At 43.9% G+C, this 26,940-nt stretch overlaps 1 protein-coding gene across 1 annotated transcript; it reads left to right on the top strand.

The window, feature by feature from the left end:
• The first annotated feature begins 125 nt into the window (after nucleotides 1–125).
• Nucleotides 126–26,731, top strand: LOC136573617 (alcohol dehydrogenase 1-like). Its single transcript, XM_066574889.1, has 9 exons — nucleotides 126–206; nucleotides 3,032–3,133; nucleotides 9,125–9,266; nucleotides 10,531–10,618; nucleotides 11,854–12,073; nucleotides 13,847–14,107; nucleotides 16,653–16,788; nucleotides 16,870–17,008; nucleotides 26,653–26,731. The coding sequence occupies exons 1-9, from the start codon at nucleotides 189–191 to the stop codon at nucleotides 26,675–26,677; spliced, it is 1,131 nt and encodes a 376-aa protein (XP_066430986.1). The 5' UTR covers nucleotides 126–188; the 3' UTR covers nucleotides 26,678–26,731.
• The last annotated feature ends 209 nt before the right edge of the window (nucleotides 26,732–26,940 follow it).

The raw sequence follows: 26,940 nt of genomic DNA, 5'->3' as shown, positions 1-26,940 counted from the left end.
GCCTTATTCTGCCATTTCTGGACAGGAGGGAAAGCAACTAAGTTTTCAGAAAAGTGGGTTGTACATTAGTTGAAGTATTGGAATGATTTACAAATACTGGGAAGGGTTTGTGTTTGCCTTGTACTTATAGTCCTGTGTGCTACTGTGCAAATAACAGTTCTCCAGAAACTACCCAACTCTGAGTCGCGATGGATACAACTGGGAAAGTAAGAAATACTACAATGTATTGTGGCATAATGTGTTAGAACGTAGATATAGAGGTTTGGAACACTGTTAAAGGTGATCTTTACAAATGCAACTCATAGAGAAGTGCTTGTACACAGATAAAAGTAGAAGAAGCCAGATAGATAACAGCTGACAAGTGTAGGAATATAGAGAGCACCGTGTTCTCATTTGTTTAATATGCATCTCTAGTTAATCTGTGTAGTTTCTATTACTATCTCAGGGGTGTAGCTATAGGGGGTGCAGAGGTTGCAGTCGCTACTGGTCCCTGGAGCCTTAGGGGTGCCAAAATGCCCTCTATCACATAAGAAAACAGCAGTATTATAAATAACGAATAAATGGTTGGGGGCCCTTTTACAAATTTTGGAATGTGTCTACCTGCATTTAGCCTGTGCCTAATATTTTGAGATTCTAGCAATACCCCTGCTTAGCAGTGTTGCTCGTGTTAATTTTCATTGTTCCATTCACACTTGTGTATATTATGCGGGTAAAAGTAGCTGCATGCTCTATTTTACTATGTATTACGCGTGTGCAGCCCTATTGTATTCCATGGGTGCATTTGGAATGCAATACATACGCACGCTGCTAAGAAACATGATAAGGAAGTTAAAAAAAAGAGGAAACCAGGAAGACAGTGCAGCACAGAGTGCGTAAAGTACGTTATTCATGTGCAGGCAAAACCGCATCGATACGCAGTTCCCTGCGCCGATAAAGAGCTTTGATTTTTATGCAGCCTACTGATGTACGGTCGGGTGAGCATGGCCTAAGTGTGTTTGCTTGCTGGGGACCTCACCACCGGGACCCTTGCATTCAGTAATATAATAGTCCGGTGGCCTCCATTCTTCACCAGCATGAACGATAATGCAGGGGAAATGAATGCTGGCATGAACCTTTCCCAGTCCTGAACAGCTAGTATTCAGAAGTTAGAATAACCTGACCCATGGCAATCAGTTGATTACTAAGGTGGGTTCGATCTAAGAAAGTATTGTCCGGATGGGCCAACTTCTTAAAAATGTATTCTGCTTAAAATTAAAAAGTTGTCCTCTATTGCAAGACCTTTTTAAGGAAATCTGGCATTAGGTTTATTCTGCCCTTTCTGGACAGGAGGGAAGGTATTTAGTTTCACATCTACAGTGATTTATTTTCATTCTCTTGCCAGAAAGTTAGGTGTATGTAGAACTGAATGCAAGAATTGAAGAGTCCTGCAAGTAATTAGAAGTGAATAATTATACATTTGTATCAGCTGTGAAATGCCAAGAAAATTTCTCAGAAAAGCGGATTGTACATTAGTTGAAGTATTTGAATGATTTAAGATACTGGGAGAGGTTTATGCATTAGCCCAGGGTGTAACTATAGTGGATGCAGGGGATGCGGTTGCACCCGGGCCCAGGACCCTTAGGGGGCCCATAATGCCTCTCTTCTCCATATAGGGAGCCCTGTACTATGAATAAAGCATTATAGTTGGGGGCCCTGTTACAGATTTTGCATTGGGGCCCAAAAGCTTCAAGTTACGCCTCTGCATTAGCCTTGTACTTTTAGTCAAAAGTGGAAGAAGCCAGATAGATAACAGCTGACAAATGAAAAAAATATACATAGCATCGTGTTCTCATTTGTTTAACCCCTTAAGGATGCAGCCCTTTTTTTCCATTTTCATTTTTTCCTCCCCCTTTTAAAAAATTGTAACTCTTGTATTTATTCATCGACGTCGCTGTATGAGGGCCTGTTTTTTGCAGAAAGAGTTGTATTTTTCAATGGTGCTATTTAGCGTACCGTATAATGGACTGAAAAACTTTTTTAAAATTCTAAGCGGAGTGAAATGGAAACAAACCCGAAATTCTCCCATCTTTCAGTGCGTCTTGTTTCTACGGCGTACAAACTGCAAAAAAGTGACATAACTTTGTCTATGAATAAGTATGTTTAGTGATACCAAATTTCTATAGTTTTTTTTTCTTTTACCACTTTTATTTTTTCTAAGACATTTATTTTTTATTATTTTTTTATTTTCTGTCACCATCTTCTGCACACAATAACTTTTAAATTTTTTTGTCAACATAGTTGCACGAGGGTTCATTTTTTGCAGGACGTCCTGCAGTTTGTGCTGGTACCATTATGGAATACATACATCTTTTTATGGTGTATTCATATTAACCTCATTGGTGAAAGGTGAGCCAAATATATTTAGAGACACACCTCTGAATACATTTGGATGTCCATGCGCTAGTAAAAAAAAAATCTATAAACTGGAGTAGATTTCTGGTACAATTTATTTTGTGGAGTAAATTATACTCTGAGATAAATCTGTGAGGTTGGTGGGTCACCCCTCTGCCACTAAGTCATGCTGACTGGGATAAAACGTGAAGGTATTCCTAGTGAATAATTGCAACTGCAACTAGAGTTGCTTTCTAAGTTGTAGCATATCGCGATCTTTACTCTGGGGAATAATCTTTCCCATTATAGAGACCACCAAATGGTGTTGAAGCCTTATAGGCCAGGCAATGCTCCCTGGGACAAGGAATATGTAAATAATCTCTCATCTGGGAGATAAAAAGCTGTCTCAATAGTGTCAACTTTCTACTATATCCGTGGTCATGTTGCTAGGTCGGTTAAAGGGTCAAACATTGACTGTAACTTTACCCCCTAACATTACCCCATACACCATGCTTTGTAACCCTTTCATCAATGATATACTGCAGTTATAGGGAATGGGATAGTGAAATATACTGTGTAATGTATAAATATCACTACACAGTAGACCTTGAGAAAATCTTTCATGTCTTTATGGCCAAATTGTTATGTTTACAATGTTTAGGTTATTAAATGCAAAGCTGCTGTGCTGTGGGGGCCACATCAACCACTAAAGATTGAAGAGATTGAAGTTGCCCCACCAAAGGCCCATGAAGTCCGAATAAAGGTAAGAATTTTATTCTTAAATTTCTTTTTTTCTAAGAGAATTTTGTTAAAAGTTAACAAATGTAAATTCAGTGCATTAGATAAATATGTTACCCCCAACAACAAGGGATTTATATATTAGTGGATTCAACAGGGAAGATCAGAGCCTGGAAATGAGAATCAGTCTCAGATTCCATGATTAAAGCTTGACACTTGTAGGAGTTTCACCCTCAGTTAACTGCTGCAGTGTGTAGAGGTCATTCTGCTGTACATAATCTAACCTAAAGTAGAGTGCAAAGCTCAGTTTTCTATATCTTATTGGCTTAAGGGCTGGTTCAGTACAGGTTAAGACAGAAACAACCCACTGTCACATGTTAGGGATGTTAGAGATCATAATTCCATTATTGTATCTGAAAAAAATAATAGGGATAACCCTATTATTTTAAATAAATGTAATACCTTAGGGCTTATTTAGACGACTGTATATCAGCTGCGTTTTCATGCCGAGACTATATCCGGTGTCCTTGTCTGCAGGGGGAGAGGATGGAAAAGCCAGGAGCAGGAACTGAGCTCCCGCCCCTTCCCCGCTCCTTGCCACTATTTGCAATGGAAGGGGCAGGGGCGGGGCTAAGTGCCGTTACTTAGCTCCGCCCCGTCTCACCCCTCCTATTGCAAACAGTGGCAAGGGGCGGAGAGGCGGTGGGAGCTCAGTTCCTGCTCCTGGCTTTTCCATCCTTCTCCCCCTGCAGACAAGGACACCGTATATCGGCCAGGCGTGAAAACCCAGCCGATATACGGTCGTCTGAATAAGCCCTTATTGTGATATAGAGACTGTTAGGTTGTCAGCCATTTTGTTCTATGTTTCTGCCCTTAGACATATATTTTTTTTCCTCTGTATAATCTCTGGAATAGTTGGAATGCTGTTCTAGAATTTTCTCAGCTCCGCCCTGCCTGTTCATATTTGCATGTAGAAAAGCATTGCCTCACCTTCCCTAGACAAGAGCTGTGCTGTGGTGTAAATAACCCCCTTTTTCTTTCTCTCACACCTGTATTTGTTGGGTAGTATTAGCATGAAGAATTTGGGTTGTATTGACCATGCATTTGTTAATGAAGTCTTAGAAAAACCATTCATCTAGCAGAGGGCTCTGGCAGACACCCTGGAGCCAAAAATTCAGATTAGGAGGAATCCGCAATAAGAACATTTGGTCGTGTATAGGTCCCAGCCCGATATGAATTACATTTTCAGAATTTGGCAGGCCAGCTGAACAAAATGCATATACACATGTTGTGGTACAAGCTCAGTAACCCCCTCAAACTACTACTATTCTACCTGGTTATAATTTGCTTGTCATGCTTGACATCAGAAAATAGATGAAATCATGAATAGAAATATGCCAGGCCTATATTCCTGATCGGAGGGCCTCACGCCGAGATATGGGGGAAATGAAAATGTATGACTTTTTCACAGGGGTTACAGGACTCAACCCAAACCCTCCTGAATGACATCAGAGGGGGAAGGGGGAGGAGTGTTCTGAGGGATGCTTTATAATTTGGAGCTACACAAACCCCCCTTAGCAGATCCTCTAAGATATGCTGCGGTATAGGGACTGTCTCGTTGTTTCTGGGAACTTGGCTGAACAGGCCCTTTTGGCCGTGTATCCCAAAATTTAGTAAGTTTCTTTCAATTTCCCCTGTTTATTTTAAAATACTGTCTGAGTGTGTATATAATACTGTACTTCCTTATACTACCATGTAACAACCTTTTTTCTGTATACTTTTGTACATAAATACTTTACACTGCTAGTCTTTTTCTAGAATAAATCTTCAATTGATTAGTATGCCTTGTCCGTTTTAAAACGAATCATAACTCTGAAGATTGTGGTCATAATTTGTAAGTCTGCGTTCCAGTTTCCCTGTAATAAACTGGTGGTGGCAGCGTGTATTTGAGTGGGCATTGTACAGCACTGGAGTGCGTTAGAGCGGATCAGGTTGTGATTTGTGCTTTCGGTCTGCAAGGGGCAGGACTCCCCCCCCCCCCGGGAAAGCTGAATGCAAATCAGCCTATATTCTGAGTGGTCGGGGACATAGGCGGGATCGATGGGTATTGTCCCTTCTCTGTTCTGTACTTGACACTTATATTCATAATTAAGGCCTACAAGTTCCTGCATGTGCAACCTATGGATCAAAAAAGCATCCCATCTTTTTCACACTCAGAGCTTGATAGGCTCCATATGTGGCAAATGTACCTGCTCCTTAATTTGCAATTTTGGTTGTGATACTCTGTGTTTACATTGACGAAAGTAATAAGGAACAGGGAATAATACACTGTTGAGTCTGATCACGGCCTTGAGCTCATCTGTCAGAACCTGTACAACTAAAGCATAGATAATCTTGAGTGCATTACAACTTGTGCAGTTCCAGTAGGTTTGCTGCAAAAACAAGAGGAAGATGCTGGAGCAGGGAACAAGGCGTCAACTTGCTTAGTAGCTCAAAGGAGTCAATCCTGTCTGAGGGAGAGAATTTCTTAGCGAATAAGCCTTAAGCAAGGTACTTATTCTATCTCAACTGCTTGGAGAAAAAAGCAACAATTTCAAGCAAGGAGGCCTCAGGCCCCAGAAATAATGGCCAATTAGAGTCCAGAAAATGCACCACAAGAGTTGGCTAATCCAAGGCATTCACACCTTTTCACATTAGAACTCTGAGGAACAACACATTCTGAGAGCGGTTCTGGATAAACTGGAAGCAATGCATTGTGAATTTAAGAAATCTCTGAAGAGTTTTGAGACCCACAGATTGCAGTGAGTTAAAAAATGCAAAAACTATTTCAGGATACATTTCCCCAGAACTAATGATGTAAACCAGGAAAGGAAGCTCTTGTTTCTCAAATAAGCCCTTCTCCCACTGGGCATACAAGAAATTACCTAATAGCTATAGCAACATAGAGCAGATAGGCAGTCGATTGGTCTTCACATCCTTGGAATATATTAGAATGCCCTGTACAAGTAGACTAAGACATACTAAAAATTATCATCTATAAAGATTTTTTTCAAGAACTTTTGGAAAATGTGAACATTGTAGAGACCGATTGCCACCAATAGATATTCATAGTGCAATCCTGGGTATTGAAGGCGGTTTTTCACTTGTCTCCTTTTTAAATGCAAGTTAGTTTGAAGGCTCCCCATAGATCTAATATGGTGAAGCAGCAGTTTCCCTTAATACAATCAAACAGCTCTAAAATAAATGGAAGTGGACACTTATCCTTTATGACTATCTTTTTAAGGCATCAGTAATCAGTGCACAGACTAAAAGATCTGTACTTTTTCAACAAAAAAGAATACAGCTGAGCTGTATAGGAAAATTCCTGGATGAAGCCTCTATCCATATTCTTCTTAATAGAGGCGTACATCACCTCAGTCTCTGGCAGTGAGAGTAGATACACCCTATGCTTGAGAAGATTGTGGAATAAAAAAGCAGGGTGACACAATTGTGGGAATAATGCACATTAAGAGTCTGCTTTTTTTGGAAAAGAGATCTACAAAATTCTACTATTGAGGTGGAACACCAGCTAAAGGAGAAATTGACCTCAATGAAGTAGGAGAATGCAAGGCATGTATTGAACACAGGGCTGGAAACAGAGAGGAGGTTAGTGGACTATCTGATGGGAAGACTATTCTATACATGGGGAGTGCCGCTTAAGGTAGAGTAATCCCAAAAAGCCTTAAAGTTTCCTGCCTTCACAGGACAAACAAGATAATTGATACACAGGTGACCTCTTTGCCAACAGAAGAAACATGGCAGGAGATTTATAAAGCTTTTTATGAAACAGTCTTTGTTAACAACAGCAGCCAATCACAGTACAGCTTTCATTTCTCATGGTAAAATGAAGGCTGCTTTGTGATTGGTTGCTATGGGCAAAAAAGACAATTTTTTTTTAGATAGACCACATACTTGCTTGAAGAAATGTAACTTATTTAGAAGAACCAACAATGTACAAACAATGGCCCTTTCTTATGGCAAGCAATTGACCGAGCTTCAGTGCTCAGCTTCGCGAGTGATGGTGCAGAGCTCTAGTAAAGAAGCAACGTCTTGTTCAATCTGCTTCTAGCTCCGTCACACTGCTTGGTTCAGCAGCGCTCGGTCTCAGAAATTTACAGCATCCCTCTTAAAGTTAACTTTCTCCCATCTGCCCGGACCAAATACTGCTGCTCACTAGAAGTAAGACTCCAACACTTCTGTGGATTCCAGCATAAATACAGTATTTTATATACATATCATGAATTAGCATAACTTTGGAAGATGTTTTTAATTCATGATATATAAATAAAATGTTGTTTTTATGCTGCAATCCACAGAAGTGCTGGAGTCTTGCTTTACTGTCATTAGTAGTGTTCCTGCACCTGACCATGCCCTTGACGAGAAGTGTCTCTATGCAGTGACCTGGTGTTTGGAATGAAGAATACTGTTGCGCCACTCAACCTACTTCCATTCCGTGAGAGCTTTATATGCTATGGGATTGCTAAGTACCATGAGGGACCGACTCTGCCTTTCAACACCCCGCACCATCTTGCCATTTTGCCGATGACCTGGAGATACAAAATTTTAAAGAAACAGTTTCATGAAGCAAATATTGTCTCATCAAGAATAAAATCTATGTAATTGTCGTGGGTGTACAGTTTGCAGAACAGGGGTGCTTCTGAAAGAGCACAGAATACATGAAAAAAACTGAAAACGGTCTAACATCCCAAAACGAACATTGTGAGTATATTCTTAAATAGGATAAAAAAGGGGGGAGGATGGATGGATGGATGGATGTGTGCAAGTGGCTGTCAGAAGTCCCGGGGGGGGGAGGAGGGGGCGGGAGCGAGCGGCAGTGATGTGTGTGTGTGCAATGTCAGGAGACCCGGCTGTCAGAAGTCCCGGGGGGAGGGGGGAGGGGGGGGGTGCTGCTAGTGTACTTGTGTGTGGGCACTGTAAAGGGGGACTCTGTGGGGGAGGTCACAGGGGGGGCACTGTATAGGGACGCTGTGGATGGGGGGCATGTGGAGGGGGGCTACTTTGGAGTGCAGTGGGGGGGACTCTGGGGGGGTGGCATGTGTAGGGAGGGTACTGCGGAGGGCACTGTGGGGGGGGGGGAATACTGGGGGGGGCACTGTTGAGGGGGGACTGTGGAGAATGCTGTGGTTGGGGGGAATGAGGGGGGCTACTTTGGAGGGCACTGTAGGGGTGACACTGGGGGGCATGTGTAGGGGGTACTGTAGGGGCACTGTTTGTGGCACTGTGGGGGATCATGAGGGGGGCACTGTGGGAGAGTGCACTGTGGGGGGGTCATTGTGAGGGGTGGGTCGCTGTGGGAGGGGCACTATGAGGGCATGTGAGTGTGGGGAAATGTTTTGTTTCACTTTAGCAGGGTGGGGGGGCAGTAGGTAGCCTTGCAGTGGGGGGTGCAGGAGAGTTCTCTCTCGGCTCTCCCCAGCCCCTCTCCATTCACTATACATAGTGCTGCTGTTTACACTCATGGTACGATTTTATCGTGAACCATGAGTGTATAATGCAGTCTCCCCTGGCCACACCCCCTCTGATTATAGTATGCAGCAGGGGGCGGGGCCTGGGCGGGGAGAGAATGTAGAGCAGTTCAATAGAGGTGGGCGTGTCGTGGGCGGGGCTAGGACGTGAGCTGAGGGAAATCCTGCCTTTTAATGTCTCTTACTACCATCGGGAGCGCGCACACAGAGGAGGGAGAGCGCAGAGCATGTGAGAAGGCAGCACAGAGGCGCCATCTTTGAAAGCTGCAGTGAAGATCAGAATCTAAGGTAAGAAACTGACATTGCAGCTGATCTGCCGGCCGGTTTGAGCCCCTGTATGCTGTCTGTTACTATCTTTACTGAAAGGAAAGCAGCAGCATTATAAAAATTTTTACCCTGTGTGGCCGGACAACCCCTTTAAGTACCATAACTACATATACTGTCTTCAAAATGACTCGCTGACAGTGTTATACTTGTCTTTTTTTGAGTAGATAATTGCTACTGGAATATGTCGATCAGATGACCACATAATAGAAGGGTTAATTCAAGACAGCAAGTATCCACTGATTTTAGGTCACGAAGGTGCTGGTATAGTGGAAAGTGTTGGGGATGGAGTGACTACTGTCAAGCCTGGTAAGTCTCACAAAATGAGGGTTGGACCTGCAACAATCAAACATAGGAGAGGCCATCAATATTTAAGTTTCAGAAAACACATTTCAGCATTGAATATTTGTGGTTAAGTACAGTTTATTAACCACTTAAGGACCTGACAGACACTTTTTAGGGATTTTCCCCATGTGGTGGTTTTAAGACCCTATTTTTCTTTTTTCAGCTACCAAAAATATTTTTGTTGCATTTTTTGTAACATAAAGGGCTATTTTTTAAATATCTTTTTTTCACTGAATTCTTTTCCATTTTGTTTTATTTCGGGTAAAAAGTTTTTTTTAAATCTATATTTGTTTATTTTTAAAATTAGTATATTTATGTCATTTACGATTAGATACAGCAATGGGTTCCCCATTTCATTTCGGACATTTTGATATATAATTTATAGCGATGGTTTAGGTTGGCACCTGCAGTAGCTTGTTTTCTCTCTCTCTATATATATATATATTTTTTTTTTTATTTTATCCTGTAATTTCTAAAAAAAATTTTGGAACAATTTTTTTAATATCTATGTCCCTCATGACGTTGTATAAGACCTCTAGGGGTCATTCACGCTGTCATTTCTTCTTTCTATTTGACACTTTTTCACTGTAACTAGGACATCCATAAAAGCCCCTATTACAGGGGAAAACATCCCCTTGAAATGACAATAGTCACTAATAGAGCTGATCAGGTTCTGCTCGGACCCTGCAGCTGGAAATCACGTGATCACCAGGTCGAATAGTGGAAGCAGCACTTCTGCTTTTTCTATTACTACATTGCTCTCATTGAACGCGATGTAGCCCACAAAAGAGAAGGCAGAAGCAGTTAGAAAATCCTTCACCTCCGGGTCCTCAGTAATCACTTACATCCATATATTCAATCTGACTCTGCTTGATTGCAGTAGCTTTAATCCTGCACCGTACTTTTACTATCGCACGGGATTAAAGCCCATCCGGTTAAAGTAGGCCATTCACAGATTTTCCTCATACAATAAAAAAGAATGGGTAAGGGCATATTTATTGATTTTAAAACCAGTGTTACAGTCAGTGGGATACTTCATGGTCTATTAAAATCTGTTGCAAGACTGATACATCAAGGTATCTATGAAAACAAAAGTCATGGTGGTAGTGTCACTCATGATAGCAGAGCCTACGCGGGTTACTTCCATTTTTAAATATCGCCATTTAGCATTTATTTAAGGACTGTATGCCTGATGATAAAAGTTTTAAACAATGTTTTCTTATTCTAGGAGACAAAGTAATACCATTGTTTCTCTCTCAGTGTGGAGAATGCAGAGGCTGTGTTGAACCTAAAAGTAACATGTGCTGCAAAACTCAGTATGTTTTTGTGTATCATTATTATATTTAGTAGTAGTATTGTACTAGTAGTAGTCGTAATATAGCATAAGCAATCCAACTGGCTTGGCTTCATTTATCTATCGTGTTTCCCCAAAACTAAGACATATCCCGCAAAAAAGCCCTACCCTGATTTTTTTCAGGATTTTCAGGGGTGGCTTAAAATATAAGCCCTACCCCGGAGATAAGCCTTAGTTACACTACATTTTTAAAAAAATGAATACGTTACCTAGCAGGCTCGGTCCAATTACCTCTCATAACCTGCTCTCCAGAGCTGACGCAATTCCTACAGTCCTCGGAGTTCATACAACATCACTTTCTGGTTATGGTATTCATAAATTCCGTCTCCAAGAAACGATTGCTGTGATTTGTTCTTTGACCACTGCTCAGTCAATCAATGCAACACTCGATGAACCAATCACAGCTATGGCATTGGTTCATCCAGTGCTGCATTGATTGGTTCTTCGACCGCTGCTCAGCAAATTAACAGCCATCGCGTTGTGGAGGTGGGAATTATGAATTCACTGAGCCTGTTTCAAGGAAGTCATAGATCCCGCCTCCGCAACGACCGTTGCTCCACAATCACCACTTCTCCACTTCGACCACTGCTCCTCTTCCACAATGCCTTCTGCTCAGCGGCTGTTTGGTTCTTTGCCTGCTGCTCAGCTTATCAACAGCCATCACATCGTGATGGCGGGACTTATGAACTGGCTCAGCCAATCAATGCAGCGCTGGATGAACTAATGCGTGGGCTGTTGTTGGTTCATCGAACGCTGCATTGATTGGTTGAGCAGCAGTTGAAGAACCAATTACAGCCATCACTTCTGGGAGGTGGGATTCATGAATCCTGTAATCAGGAAGTGATGTTGTACGAGCGTCTCAGACTGCGGGAACCGCTTGGTCCTGCAGAGACCGGTGGGAGGGACCTGGACCAAGCCTGCTAGGTAGGTAAAATAAGACATTCCCCAAAAATAACATCTAGTATCTCTTTTGTGGCAAAAATTAATATGACAGGGTCTCATTTTCGGAAAAACACGGTATCAAGGTAAATATTGAGGCATTTTAGAACTTAGTTTTGATTCGTCCAAATCATCCACTATGAGCATTTTTTGATTGTAAGAATGTAAATAATAGCTTTTTCAGGAGATTTTCTTTAAATGGCTTTTAAAAAGAAAAAAACTATATATAAACATCTCTATTAAATGTATTTATTACAGATTTGGCCAAGCTGCTGGGCTGATGTTAGATAACACCAGCAGATTTACCTGTAAGGGAAAATTGATTCATAATTTAAGCAGCACCAGCACATTTACTGAATATACTGTAGTAGATGACATAAATGTGGTGAAGATACATGAAGATGCACCCCTGGATAAAGCGTGCTTGATCGGTTGTGGCTTTTCCACGGGATATGGATCCGCAGTTAATGTAGCTAAGGTAAGTGACCAATTCAAAGTAAGAAAAAAAAACACAAACACACACAAATTAATGCTGCCAAAATTATTTTTGTTTTTGCTGCATTTTTCCCCAGTTACATACAAGGCTATATTTTAATAACTTTTTTCATAGATTTGTTTTTTTTTTCTTTATTAGGGCGCCCACCCACTGGCGTTTTCGATTTTCGTGCGTGAAAAACGCAGCGTTTTCGCGGCGTTTTTTGCCGCGTTTTCGCGGCTTTTCCATTAATTTCCATTGACTTTCATGGGTGCATTAGGAGAAAAATAAGGACACATATGCAACTGACAGTTCCTATGTTAAAAAACGCAACGCAAAAAAAAACGCCAGTGGACAGGAGTACATTCAATTCTAATTGCTCTTGAGAAAAAACGCAAAGAAAAAAAAATCGCCAGTGGGTGGGCGCCCTTAGGAGTAATACAAAAAGCAAAAAAAAAAGATTTTGGAAATTTATAGTTCTTTATTTTTAAAATTAATATATTAATATATTTACATTAAGCTAAATCACAGTAATGGGTTTGTCAATTTGTTTTGGATGTTGTGATATATAATATCAGATTACAGAGCAGATTTGACGATGGCTTATGTTGGATGTCGGTGGGTTGTTTTCTATTTTTTATAGATATGTTATTCTGTAAATTTTTTACTTATTTTTGTAACTTTTTTCTTTCCTATAAAATCTCTGGGGATATTCACAGTATTTTTGTTTTTTTTAATTTCACACTTTTTCACTGTAACTGCAGCATCTATAGGAACTTTAATTATATGGGAAAACATTCCTCTAGTGAGACAGTAGTCACTGTCAGAACTGTTCAGGTGTCTGCTTAGACCCTGCTGCTATGACATTCCAGGGTCGCTAGTGATCATGTGATCGCCAGGTCCTGTGCAGGAAACGGCAGTGCAACTTCCTGCATTCTCTACATAACACTCATTGAGCGCTATGTAGCTGGTAAAGGAAAAGGCAGAAGTGGTTAAAAACTACTTTTGTCTTCTTCTCCGGGTTCTCAGCTGTGTCTAACATTTGAGAAGCCAACCTGCTCCTGCTACATTGCAGGAGCTTTAGGCCTCTTTTACACTGGCAACAGCAATATCGTCACAAGAAAACTGCAGCAATATTTCACCTGTGTTTTGTGCAATATCGCTGCATTTTCTCGTGGTGATATCGTGATTTTGTGCCACTAAACAGTCGTGCATGGTGCTACAAAGTCACACGACTTTGTAGTACTCTATTGCCAGAATTTTCATTGGGGCTTGAAATATAAGCCCTACCCTGAAAATAAGCCCTGTCTGCAGTAAAAAAAAATCTAAATACATAACCTTAGAGCCGCCGTCCGGCTCCACCACATGTCTCCCCTGCAGCTCCAGCAGACTTGCTTGTAGTTTTCACCAGTGCTTTCTGGTCAGGGGTTCAAAATCCCTGCCTCCAGGAAGCGCTGGCTCTGATTGGTTCTGGAGCACCGCAGCTCAGCCAATCAGAGCCATCGCTCGATGAACCAATCACAGCCATTGCATTGAAAAGGAATTTAGTAAGTAAATATTCCTTTAATGGTTTAAGTTACACATCTGCAGTTCTTGTGTTAGTTATGTGGCTTTCTGCCTTACCATTATGTTTAAACAAGGCTTTACCCTCACATCCATTTGTGTATGCAAAACTTTATAGGGAAAACAAAAAGGAGAATTTTGGAAGGGTTGTCATTTTTTTTTAATAATCACAAAAAAATGTTTCCTAACCTGTAATTATATTCTCTGTTCCAGGTGGAGCCTGGCTCTACGTGTGCAGTATTTGGTTTGGGAGGCATCGACCTCTCTGTGATTATAGGATGTAAAGTAGCTGGAGCGTCCAGAATCATTGCAGTTGATGTAAACAGCAAAAAATTTGCAAAAGCTAAAGAATTTGGGGCCACGGAATGCGTGAACCCAAAGGAGCATAAAAATCCCATTAATGAGGTGATACACGAAATGACTAATGGCGGAGTCCATTATGCTTTTGAGTGCATTGGAAACACTGATATCATGGTAAATAGATACATTTTTACAAATTTTACACTGACATTACCTAGTTGGGATTTCTTAAGTCAATATTCATGTAGTGGATGTCACTTAAACAGCTCCGCTCTATTTTTTTAGAATGGAACATGCGGATAAAAATAGTTAGCAAGTGACAGCAATGTCTGGAACATGTGTCATCTTTGTATGCTATTAAAATTGTATGTCATTAATATCTGTATAGAGAAAGCACTTCTCAGAATGGTCAAATAACATGTTAATTGATGTGTTAAAGGGGTTGTCTCGCGAAAGCAAGTGGGGTTAAGCACTTCTGTATGGCCATATTAATGCACTTTGTAATATACATCGTGCATTAAATATGAGCCATACAGAAGTTATTCACTTACCTGCTCCGTTGCTAGCGTCCTCGTCGCCATGGTTCCGTCTAATTTCGGGGTCTTCTTGCTTCTTTAGACGCGCTTGCGCAGATCCGTCTTCTCCCTTCGGCTCCGCTCGGCAGCATCGGCGATTTGGCTCCGCCCCTTGTACGCGTCATCGCGTAGCTCCGCCCCATGATGTGTGCCGGTTCCAGCCTCCTGATTGGCTGGAATCGGCACGTGACGGGGGCGGAGCTACGTGATGATGCGTACAAGGGGGCGGAGCCAAATCGCCGATGCTGCCAAGCGGAGCCGAAGGGAGAAGACGGATCTGCGCAAGCGCGTCTAAAGAAGCAAGAAGACCCCGAAATTAGACGGAACCATGGCGACGAGGACGCTAGCAACGGAGCAGGTAAGTGAATAACTTCTGTATGGCTCATATTTAATGCACGATGTATATTACAAAGTGCATTAATATGGCCATACAGAAGTGCATAACCCCACTTGCTGCCGCGAGACAACCCCTTTAATATCCCTTAGCCTGAAGCAGGTGGTGGTGTTATATTATGGCGCGGCAGTGACTGATTAACTTTTACATCATCATAGAATGGTAGAATTGTAAGGGACCTCCAGGGTCATCGGGTCCAACCCCCTGCTCAGTGCAGGATCACTAAATCATCCCAGAGAGATGTCTGGGAATCCCTCACTGAGCAGAGGGTTGGACCCGATGTCTTAACAAACTGGTTTACTAGTTATGCTCAATAGGAGGGCGCCGTACTTTAAATGTTGCATACTAACTCAGCATTAGTTCCCGTAAGTGACAATAACTCTACTGCAACCTAAAATACACCTTTCATCCCAAAGTGTCTCTCGCCACCATATACATTACATATTACCATATAAGGGGATCAGTTCAGTTGCACAAGACACTTCAAACTCCTTTCATTACAGATCCCTATAGTACTCCCCATAGTCCTTGCAAACTCAACGCACCTTTGGTGCAAATATGCATCTCCTGAATGGTCTCATCTCACATAATCTTAAACTGACGTATAACGCCACTACACAAACTAGCACCAAGTGCCACTGATTGAAATGCCCTGTCCCCCGTTACAATACACTTTGCATTATGAATCGTCACATTGCTCACTAAGTGTACTACACCCAATGTCCCTCACTGACTGACAGGTAACTGGTAACCATTAACACCATTTTGCAACCTGTACATCACAGTCTGTTCAGGGAGGTACTTCCCCAGTCCAAAGACATTCGTCAATGTTATTGCCCATACTGTGCACACTATCTTGTTTTGTTGTAGCGGTCTCATATATCCTGTAGTGCTGCTCTGAGCTTCTGGGTCTATAGCACTATCATCTGCTTCAGGAGCAAGTCACTGATGGAAGGAATTCTCCCTTTCCTTCCACACACACAAGGAATCCCTTGCTGTGGCTGTGATGGCAATCCTCTTCCATTGCTTTCAATGGGGCCACACTATTTATGTGCAAATTTTAGCTTTGGTCACATGTTTTTTTTTCATGTGTCCGGCGTGCCTATACATGCATGATGAAACCACTTGTCTGACTAAGCCCTAAGGGTACACTTACAACAAAGTCTTAACAAAGGCAATTGAAGTTTTTCTATCCACTATCTTGATAAAAAAAAACAAATTTTTGTAACTCAGAAATAATGAATAATTAAACTAAAGCTTGTTTTGCATCCGAGGCCTAATCAAGATTGGATAAAAACACGTAGCTTGAGAGAATAATTAAAGATTGGCGTTCGTACAAAATCTAAAATAAAAATGTTATGGAAATGATTTATTCCCAGCTGTGTCTATTTTACATGCAAAACTTGGAAAAGTAAACTCCTCCAGAACAATGATGGCCAGGATGTTGTTACTAGAAACTGTTGCCGGGTCACTTAGGGACATTGCCATTCGGTGACTTTTGAAAATCTTTAGTTCCATTTAAAAATATAAGATCAGGAGAACTTACAGTGTTACATTTTCTATATAATTATTCTTCCTGTCCTGAGATATTGCAGACAGATTATATAGGGTTCATGCTGTTTGCTGTTCAGAATCACAACTTGGTTAGAGTCTCTCTCTCTCTCTGATCTGCAAGAAATCTGCCACATGTGATTTATGTGAATATCCCTTTAGATGTCTAGTTCAATGCTCTCCATATGTTTCTACATAGGTCTCTGCACTACTGTCCAGCCACTTCAGTTGCGGCACCGCAGTGATAGTTGGAGTGGCTCCTTCAGATTCAACACTCTCATTTTCACCATTCTTGCTTCTTACTGGACGAACTATGAAAGGAGCTATTTTTGGAGGTAACAAACGCATATAGTTAGGATACAAAAATGCTATTTTATTATATTGTAGAAAGCTACCAATCATCTTTTTCTGTTTAGGCTTTAAAAGCAAGGACTGCGTTCCTGAACTAGTATCAGATCTGATTGCTAAGAAGTTCAAAGTGGATGGGTTGGTGACTCACAAATTGCTGTTTCATGAAATTAATAAAGGTTTTGATCTGCTTCGTAAAGGTGAAAGGTATGTTTCAATTGCTCCTCAGATAAATATAGAATAATTTACCTACCATGTTTTTAAATAGTCACTGACATTTGAAACAGCCTGTACTTATGTGATAGTTAGAGATGAGCGAGCATACTCGCTAAGGACAATTACTCTATCGAGCATTGTCCTTCGCGAGTATCTCCCCGCTCGGAAGAAAAGGTTCAGCTGCCGACACGGGTGTCAGGTGAGTTGCGGCCATGAGCAGGGGGGGGGCGGGGGGAGAGAGGGAGAGAGAGATCTCCCCTCCGTTCCTCCCTGCTCTCCCCCGCCGCTCCCTGCCCGCCGACGGCAGCCGAATCTTTGCTCCTGAGCGGACAGGTACTCGCTAAGGGCAATGCTCGATCGAGCAATTGCCCTTAGCGAGTATGCTCGCTCATCTCTAGTGATAGTCAATATGATAACTAGCAAATGTGAATATGATTTATTAGTGATGCAATATGATAACCTATAATAATATAATTAGTGATGCAATATGATAAGCTATAATAATATAATTAGTGATGCAATATGATAACTAGCAAATGTGAAAATCCCTTTATTTACTTAGAATCACATTTTTCTTCTGTAACATCATTTTAAAGTACTGGCCACCAGGGGTTGTCCGTCCCTCTAATTTGCTGTCCACTGCCTATTGTCCAATGAGCCTGTCTCTAATAACAGAGATAAGACTGAGAACAGTAAGTAGAGGAGGATGATTACTCATACTGCCCATAAAAGTCTATAGGGAACTCAAACTCTTACACCCCATATATGCCACGTTCTTACACCCAGGACATACTACGTGATGCATACCACTTCAATTTGAGATCTTCCATGCTTTTATACTTTTTCTCACTGTCCAGGGAACTTGCGGTCATGTTACATCATACATACATCATTAATAGAGATGAGCGAACGTACTCGTCCAAGCTTGATACTCGTTCTAGTATTAGCGTGTTCGAGATGCTCGTTACTCGTAACGAGTACCACGCGATGTTCGGGTTACTTTCACTTTCATCTCTGAGACGTTAGCGCGCTTTTCTGGCCAATTGAAAGACAGGGAAGGCATTACAACTTCCCCCTGCGACATTCAAGCCCTATACCACCCCCCTGCAGTGAGTGGCTGGGGAGATCAGGTGTCACCCGAGTATAAAAATCGGCCCCTCCCGCGGCTCGCCTCAGATGCGTTGTGAGATAGCTGAGGGACAGTGGTATCGTGTTGGAGCTGCTGTAGGGAGAGTGTTAGGAGTTAGTGTAGGCTTCAAGAACCCCAACGGTCCTTCTTAGGGCCACATCTACCTGTGTGCAGTAGTGTGGAGGCTGCTTTTAGCAGTGTTGCACATTTTTTTTTTTTGGTATATCGGCTGTGCAGAGCATTGCACCCTGCAGTAATAGTCCAGGGACAGAAGTGTGGAGGCAGGGAGAGCGTTAGGAGTTATTGTAGGCTTCAAGAACCCCAACGGTCCTTCTTAGAGCCACATCTAACCGTGTGCAGTACTGTGGAGGCTGCTTTTAGCAATGTTGCACTTTTTTTTTTTTTTGGTATATCGGCCGTGAAGAGCATTGCGCCCTGCAGTAATACTCCAGGGATAGAATTGTGTAGGCAGGGCCAGAAGACATATATTATAGATTGAATATACGCAGTGGTCCTTTTGAAAAAAAATCTATTTGGCCTGCCTGTCACTGTGCTCAGTGTTCTGGGTCCGTGTCTGCTGGGGGTAGTAGTTCTCCAAATAAATGCGCAGCCAGCTAAGTGTTACAGCAGGCTTACGCTAAATTATTTCCTGGCTCTGAAATCACCGGTCTGTTGCAGTTAATAACACTGCAACACTGCAGTTCCGTGACACACTGCAGGGACAGAATTGTGTAGGCAGGGCCAGAAGACATATATTATAGATTGAATATACGCAGTGGTCCTTTTGAAAAAAATATTGAAAAAAAATCTATTTGGCCTGCCTGTCACTGTGTTCAGTGTTCTGGGTCCGTGTCTGCTGGGGGTAGTAGTTCTCCAAATAAATACGCAGCCAGCTAAGTGTTACAGCAGGCTTGCGCCAAATTATTTCCTGGGGTTCCGTAAACGAAGTCAGCCTCCAACCACAGGCCAATAAGCGGCACATTTAATCACAGCGTTCTGTTTCTGCACTACTGCTAATACACCATGCTGAGGGGTAGGGGTAGGCCTATAGGAGGTGGACGCGGGCGAGGACGCGGAGGCCCAAGTCAGGGTGTGGGCACAGGCCGAGCCAGTGCGGTGGCCAGGGGTAGTGGCAGGGCCAGACCGAATAATCCACCAACTGGTTCCCAAAGCGCCCCCTCGCGCCATGCCACCCTGCAGAGGTCAAGGTGCTCTACGGTGTGGCAGTTTTTCACAAAGACGCCTGACGACCGACGAACAGTGGTGTGCAACCTTTGTCGCGCCAAGATCAGCTGGGGAGGCACCACCACCAGCATGCGCAGGCATATGATGGCCAAGCACCCCACAAGGTGGGACGATGCCCGTTCACCGCCTCCGGTTTGCACCCCTGCCTCTCCCCCTGTGCCCCAACCTGCCACTGAGATCCAACCTCCCTCTGAGGACACAGGCAGTACCGTCTCCTGGCCTGCACCCACACCCTCACTTCCGCTGTCCTCGGCCCCATCCAGCAATGTCTCTAAGCGTAGCGTCCAGACGTCGCTAGCGCCACAGTTTGAGCGCAAGCGCAAGTACGACGCCACGCACCCGCACGCTGAAGCGTTAAACGTGCACATTGCAAAATTGATCAGCCCAGAGATGCTGCCGTATAGGCTTGTGGAAACGGAGGCTTTCAAAAGCATGATGGCGGCGGCGGCCCCGCGCTACTCGGTACCCAGTCGCCACTACTTTTCCCGATGTGCCGTCCCAGGCCTGCACGACCACGTCTCCCGCAACATTGTACGCGCCCCTCACCAACGCGGTTACTGCCAAGGTCCACTTAACAACAGACACGTGTACAAGCACAGGCGGGCAGGGCCACTATATCTCCCTGACGGCACATTGGGTGAATTTAGTGGAGGCTGGGACAGAGTCAGAGCCTGGGACCGCTCACGTCCTACCCACCCCCCGAATTGCGTGCCCCAGCTCGGTGGTGGTATCTGCGGGGATGTATGCTTCCTCCACTAAACCACCCTCCTCCTCCTCCTCCTACGCAACCTCTGTCTCGCAATCAAGATGTGTCAGCAGCAGCACGTCGCCAGCAGTCGGTGTCACGCGGCGTGGCAGCACAGCGGTGGGCAAGCGTCAGCAGGCCGTGCTGAAACTACTCAGCTTAGGAGAGAAGAGCCACACGGCCCACGAACTGCTGCAGGGTCTGACAGAGCAGACCAACCGCTGGCTTGCGCCGCTGAGCCTCCAACCGGGCATGGTCGTGTGTGACAACGGTCGTAACCTGGTGGCGGCTCTGCAGCTCGGCAGCCTCACGCACGTGCCATGCCTGGCCCATGTCTTTAATTTGGTGGTTCAGCGCTTTCTGAAAAGCTACCCCCACTTGTCATACCTGCTCGGAAAGGTGCGCCAGCTCTGCGCACATTTCCGCAAAGCCCACACGCACGCTGCCACCCAGCGGACCCTGCAACATCGGTTTAATCTGCCAGTGCACCGACTGCTGTGTGACGTGCCCACACAGTGGAACTCTACGCTCCACATGTTGGCCAGACTCTATGAGCAGCGTAGAGCTATAGTGGAATACCAACTCCAACTTGCGCGGCGCAGTGGGAGTCAGCCTCCTCAATTATTTACAGAAGAGTGGGCCTGGTTGGCAGCCATCTGCCAGGTCCTTGGAAAATTTGAGGAGTCTACCCAGATGGTGAGCGGGGATGCTGCAATCATTAGCGTCACCATTCCTCTGCTATGCCTCTTGAGAAGTTCCCTGCAAAGCATAAAGGCAGACGCTTTGGAATCAGAAACGGAGGCGGGGGAAGACAGTATGTCGCTGGATAGTCAGAGCAACGTCATGTCTATATCTCAGCGCGTTGAGGAGGAGGGGGAGGAGCATGAGGAGGAGGGGGAAGAGACAGCTTGGCCCACTGCTGAGGGGACAGATGCTGCTTGCCTGTCATCCTTTCAGCGTGTATGGCCAGAGGAGGAGGAGGGGGAGGAGCATGAGGAGGAGGGGGAAGAGACAGCTTGGCCCACTGCTGAGGGTACAGATGCAGCTTGCCTGTCATCCTTTCAGCGTGTATGGCCAGAGGAGGAGGAGGAGGAGGATCCTGAAAGTGATCTTCCGAGTGAGGACAGCCATGTGTTGCGTACAGGTACCCTGGCACACATGGCTGACTTCATGTTAGGATGCCTTTCTCGTGACCCTCGCGTTACACGCATTCTGGCCACTACGGATTACTGGGTGTACACACTGCTCGATCCACGGTATAAGGAGAGCCTTTGCACTCTCATTCCCGAAGAGGAAAGGGGTTCGAGAATGATGCTATACCACAGGGCGCTAGTGGACAAACTGATGGTAAACTTCCCATCCGACAGCGCTAGTGGCCGAAGGCGCAGTTCCGCGGCCCAAGTAGCAGGGGAGGCGCAGAGATCAGGCAGCATGTACAGCGCAGGCAGGGAAACACTCTCTAAGGCCTTTGACAGCTTTATGGCTCCCCAGCAAGACTGTGTCACCGGTCCCCAGTCAAGGCTGAGTCGGCGGGAGCACTGTAAAAAGATGGTGAGGGAGTACGTAGCCGATTGCAGCACTGTTCTCGGTGACGCCTCTGCCCCCTACAACTACTGGGTGTTGAAGCTGGACACGTGGCCTGAACTCGCGCTGTATGCCCTGGAGGTGCTTGCTTGTCCTGCGGCTAGCGTCTTGTCAGAGAGTGTGTTTAGTGTGGCTGGCGGAATCATCACGGATAAGCGTACCCACCTGTCAATTGACAGTGCCGACAGGCTTACACTCATCAAGATGAACAAAGCCTGGATTTCACCAGACTTCTCTTCTCCACCAGCGGACAGCAGCGATACCTAAGCAATACGTAGGCTGCACCCGCAGATGGAAGCATCGTTCTCTATCACCATCCAAAACGGGGACCTTTTTGCTTCATCTATCTGTGTATAATATTCATCCTCCTCCTCCTGCTCCTCCTCCTGAAACCTCACGTAATCACGCCGAACGTGCAATTTTTCTTAGGCCCACAAGGCTCAGTCATATAATTTTTCTAAACAATTTTTATACGTTTCAATGCTCATTAAAGCGTTGAAACTTTCACCTCAACCAATTTTTATTTTAACTGGGCTGCCTCCAGGCCTAGTTACCAATTAAGCAACATTAACCAAAGCTATTAATGGGTTTCACCTGCCCTCTCGGTTGGGCATGGGCAATGTTTCTCAGGTACATCAGTACTGTTGGTACACCAATTTTTGTGGGCCCTCGCCTACAGTGTAATCCAATAAATTTTTGGCCCACCTGCATTACAGCTGACATAACATCAGCTGTGATGGTCAATGCAATGGGATATATTTATGTACCGCCGGTGGGTTCCAGGGAGCCACCCATGCTGTGGGTCCACAGGGAGTTGTAAATGCATCTGTTTCCACTTCTAAAGAACCCCAGTCTGACTGGGGCATGCAGTGTGGGCCGAAGCCCACCTGCATTAAACATGACAATACTACCTCAGCTGTGATGGGCAATGCAATGGGATATTTTTATGTACCGCCGGTGGGTTCCTGCCACCCACCCATGCTGTGGGTCCACAGAGAGTTGTAAATGCATCTGTTTCCACTTCTAAAGAACCCCAGTCTGACTGGGGCATGTAGTGTGGGGCGAAGCCCACCTGCATTAAACATGACATTACTACCTCAGCTGTGATGGGCAATGCAATGGGATATTGTTATGTACCGCCGGTGGCTTCCTGGCACCCACCCATGCTGTGGGTCCACACGGAGTTGTAAATGCATTTGTTTCCACTTCTAAAGAACCCCAGTCTGACTGGGGCATGCAGTGTGGGCCGAAGCCCACCTGCATTAAGCACGACATTACATCAGCTGTGATGGGCACTGCAATGGGATATATTTATGTACCACCGGTGGGTTCCAGGGAGCCACCCATGCTGTGGGTGCACACGGAATTCCCATTGCGGAGTTGTACCTGCCTGTGACTATTTATAAAAAAACGCGGTCTGACTGGGGCATGCAGACACCTTGACAGAATGAATAGTGTGTGGCACATAGGTTCCCCATTGCTATGCCCACGTGTGCAGCTCCAGATGGAGGTGGCACAGGATTGGATTTCTCATTGCTTCTGTACAGCATTGTGGGCTATCGCCCCGCCCCTTTTAAAGAGGGTCGCTGCCTAGCCGTGCCAACCCTCTGCAGTGTATGCCTGCTTTTCCTGTGGCAGACGCACTTATAAATAGACATGAGGGTGGCGTGGCATGAGGGCAGCTGAAGGCTGGGCAGGGACAGTTTGGTGTGCGCTGTGGACACTGGGTCGTGGGGAGGGGGGGGGTTGGCAGCATGTAACCCAGGAGAAGTGGCAGCGGAGTGTCATGCAGTCAGTGATTGTGCTTTGTTGGAGGTAGTGTGGTGCTTAGCTAAGGTATGCATTGCTAATGAGGGCTTTTCAGATGTAAAAGTTGTTGGGAGGGGGGGGCACTCTTGCCGCTATTGTGGCTTAATAGTGGGACCTGGGAACTTGAGATGCAGCCCAACATGTAGCCCCTCGCCTGCCCTATCCGTTGCTGTGTCGTTCCCATCACTTTCTTGAATTGCCCCGATTTTCACAAATGAAAACCTTAGCGAGCATCGGCGATATACAAAAGTGCTCGAGTCGCCCATTGACTTCAATGGGGTTCGTTACTCGAAACGAACCCTCGAGCATCGCGAAAAATTCGTCTCGAGTAACGAGCACCCGAGCATTTTGGTGCTCGCTCATCTCTAATCATTAAGCAACAATTTCAATACTCTATCTATACATTACGCCACTGGCCACAAAGGGTTAAGCATCATCACTTTACAACATTCATTGTTAACTAAATAATCCTCCAGGAGTTGCAGGATTCAGAATCAGTTTGCAAACACTCTATAAGCATTGTACATAAACGTTGAGGCTTAATTCCAATTAGTGTCCCAAAATGCCACCAGCAGTTTGAGCCGCCATTAACTCAGTACTATCCAAAAAACTAATGTCCATATCCTTGCTTTGCAGCAGGCCTACTGACTAACTATTGTCCCTCTCATGGTGTCCATGCTGATTTTTAATAAAGCTGGCCTCAGTTACAAAATCATGGTGGGAGGTTCAACCTCAACTGCTGCTCCTCATCACAGTCCCATTCTGGTTGCTCCTTCAGGTTGGGACCACGGCACCTCTGCTCTCTCTCAGACATCATCTTTAGGCCCCAGTCATCAGGGCTCCTTTGGTCCTCCTGCGTTGCTCTCCTACTGCTGGCCCCTCTGGACTGCTCCTTTCTGTCTGCTGCTGCATTACTAAAAACCTTTATAGTGCTCCTTAGGTGCTTGGATCTTTCCCCAGACTTCAGGGAGAGGGCAGACTTAGCCACTAAGCACAGTCCCTGCTATGGGCTATTTCTTCACAGAACGCATGTACTAGCTGCGTCAGCGCTGCATCACTAAGGGAGCCGAGTCTACCCTGAAAATAATGCTTGTAGAGCTGTATCACTGGCGATTCTGTCTTCTCTGCCCCCTACTTCTGCTCTGTGGCAGGGCTCCCAACTGGCAGTCTGATTGCCTTCACTGTTTCCCCTTCTGCCCATCTGAGTCTTGGACCAGAGGGGGCAGAGCCTAGCATGGCTACCAAGCCAATCCTGCAAGTGGCTGTAAGAGAAGAGTGAGCAGCACTTCTCCCTTAATTAGACAGCTATGGAGCAGAAACTGTAGTTTTCTTTGTACATAGTGCAAAAAACAAAGCTTAGTAAGAGATTTATTAAACTAGTTCTGAAATAACTGAAAATCACAGATATAGCTGTAGAGGGGAAAACGTGTGAAAAATGCAGGATACAAGTCATATATAGGGTTATTCCTTATGTGCACATACGGCGGCTTATTCTGAAAAGCTACTATATCTGAAAAGCGAATCCTATATGAAGAACTATAGTCTTTACAAAAATGTCAGTACTATACATCAACCGATATAACAAACCCCAAAATAAATGCCAAGACAGGACTGCAGAAATTTAGCATTAAAAAATGATTTATTCAGAAATACAAATATAATAAAAGCATTTACAAAACAGAACATAAAGGAAATGCAGCATCAATACATGAGAAATACATCACCTCAGGTCACACATATAAGAAGTTCTCAAAAACCTACAATAGGTGCAACCAATCTCAATGTCATGCATATAGTAAAGTGTTACCACGTAACCGAGGGCCTGGAAATCTGGGGGACCAAGGATGAGGTTAAGGGCAAAACATACATGTCGGGTGCAGGGATACCTAGATACTCGGTTATAGGGTAACACTTTACCATATGCATGACATTGAGATTAGTTGCGCTTATTGTAGGTTTATATAAGCATGATTTTTTTTGGAATCTCTTATATCTGTGACCTGAGGTGATGGATTTCCCTTGTATTGATGCTGCATTTTTGGGTGTACACAACTTTTTGATCAGATTTTATTCATTTTTTTGGCTATGAGCTGCTCAAAAAATGCATTATTTTTATGATGCGCATTGTGCAGGATAATGTGATATTTTAATAGTTGGGACTATTACACATATACCAAAAAAGTTTTTGTTTTACTTTTCTTTAGTCCCACTTGTGTACTTGAGCTTCTGATCGGCACATTGTTTCTACAATATATGGCAATACTTTTGTATTGCAGTGTATTGTACTTTTACTGGCAGTCTATTTAGCTCTGTCACAGTAACAGCTACTTTGTGAATCATTCAGGGGTTAGTAAGTTATAAAATTTCATACAGTTTGTCTACATGTACTACTGATTTATGCCAAAAAATAATAGATATACCTTAGAATTCAGTATACCAAATCATCATTAACAAATCATTACGGGCTTATTCACACAGGTAAACTTAAGGCCTCCTGCACATGGGCAGATTTGCATTGCGAAATCTGGAGCATTGCGAAATCCGCCTCTGGATTCTGCAGCAAATCTAGCCCATAGCATGCAATGGCAATCTGCGATTTCCTGCACACAAGCAGAAATTGATTGCTATTTTCCGCTTGCGCATGAGAACTTGCGGCATACTGCGATTTTGAAGTCAATGGAAGCCATCCGTCCTGTGGCACTTCCGCAGTGAGCACTGCAGAGGTAACTCGTTCAAATGAGAAGAGGTTCATTCGTTCACTTTATAAGTGAATGAGAACGACTGAACGATCAGTTTTAAAGCAAAGAATTAGTGAACGAGGCGACGATTATTTTTATGCCTGCATAAAATGAACGATAAATGAAAAGCGAACAATTTATCCTTCGTCATTTGATCACTGGCTGCTTTTACACATTTATCGTTTATTTTCACTCATTTGAACGATTTTTGAATGATACTCATCCCGTGTAAAAGGGCCTGTAGAATCTGAGATAAGTTTGCTGCATTTGTAACTTACTGATAACTAATATCACATGAAAAGTAATAATCACAAGGTATATTTCTGAATGTTTTTACTTTCACCGTTAGCAATAATGGTGTTTTTCTCACTCTCTTTATCTACAGCATTCGTACAGTACTGGAGTTCTGAGATCTCCAGTGTTCAGCAGAAAGACACATTGTTCATCCAAGAAGAAGACATTGTTTATTGGATCATTTGAAATATGTAACTCATCCCTTCCCAGTCTCAGAAGTAAAATGGTGCAACTGCATAATGCTGCGTGAAAACAAACAATTCTTTTAATTAGTTAGAACTAGAATTATTAGTATGAAAGCAGTGCTAAAGACACATACAGTATATACATTTGTATTTGCTTCACTCTTTGGAAATTTAAAAATGTAATAAAAATCATT

The sequence above is a fragment of the Eleutherodactylus coqui genome, chromosome 7 (genome assembly GCF_035609145.1).
Source record: "Eleutherodactylus coqui strain aEleCoq1 chromosome 7, aEleCoq1.hap1, whole genome shotgun sequence".
Classification (NCBI taxonomy): Eukaryota; Metazoa; Chordata; class Amphibia; order Anura; family Eleutherodactylidae; genus Eleutherodactylus; species Eleutherodactylus coqui.
This window is presented reverse-complemented; position numbering and strand designations above follow the sequence as displayed.

Excerpts from the sequence above, each read along its gene's own strand:
- LOC136573617 (XM_066574889.1), top strand. Across the intron at positions 10,619-11,853 it reads AACATGTGCTGCAAAACTCA|ATTTGGCCAAGCTGCTGGGC; the intron begins GTATGTTTTTGT and ends TATTTATTACAG. Across the intron at positions 14,108-16,652 it reads TTGGAAACACTGATATCATG|GTCTCTGCACTACTGTCCAG; the intron begins GTAAATAGATAC and ends GTTTCTACATAG.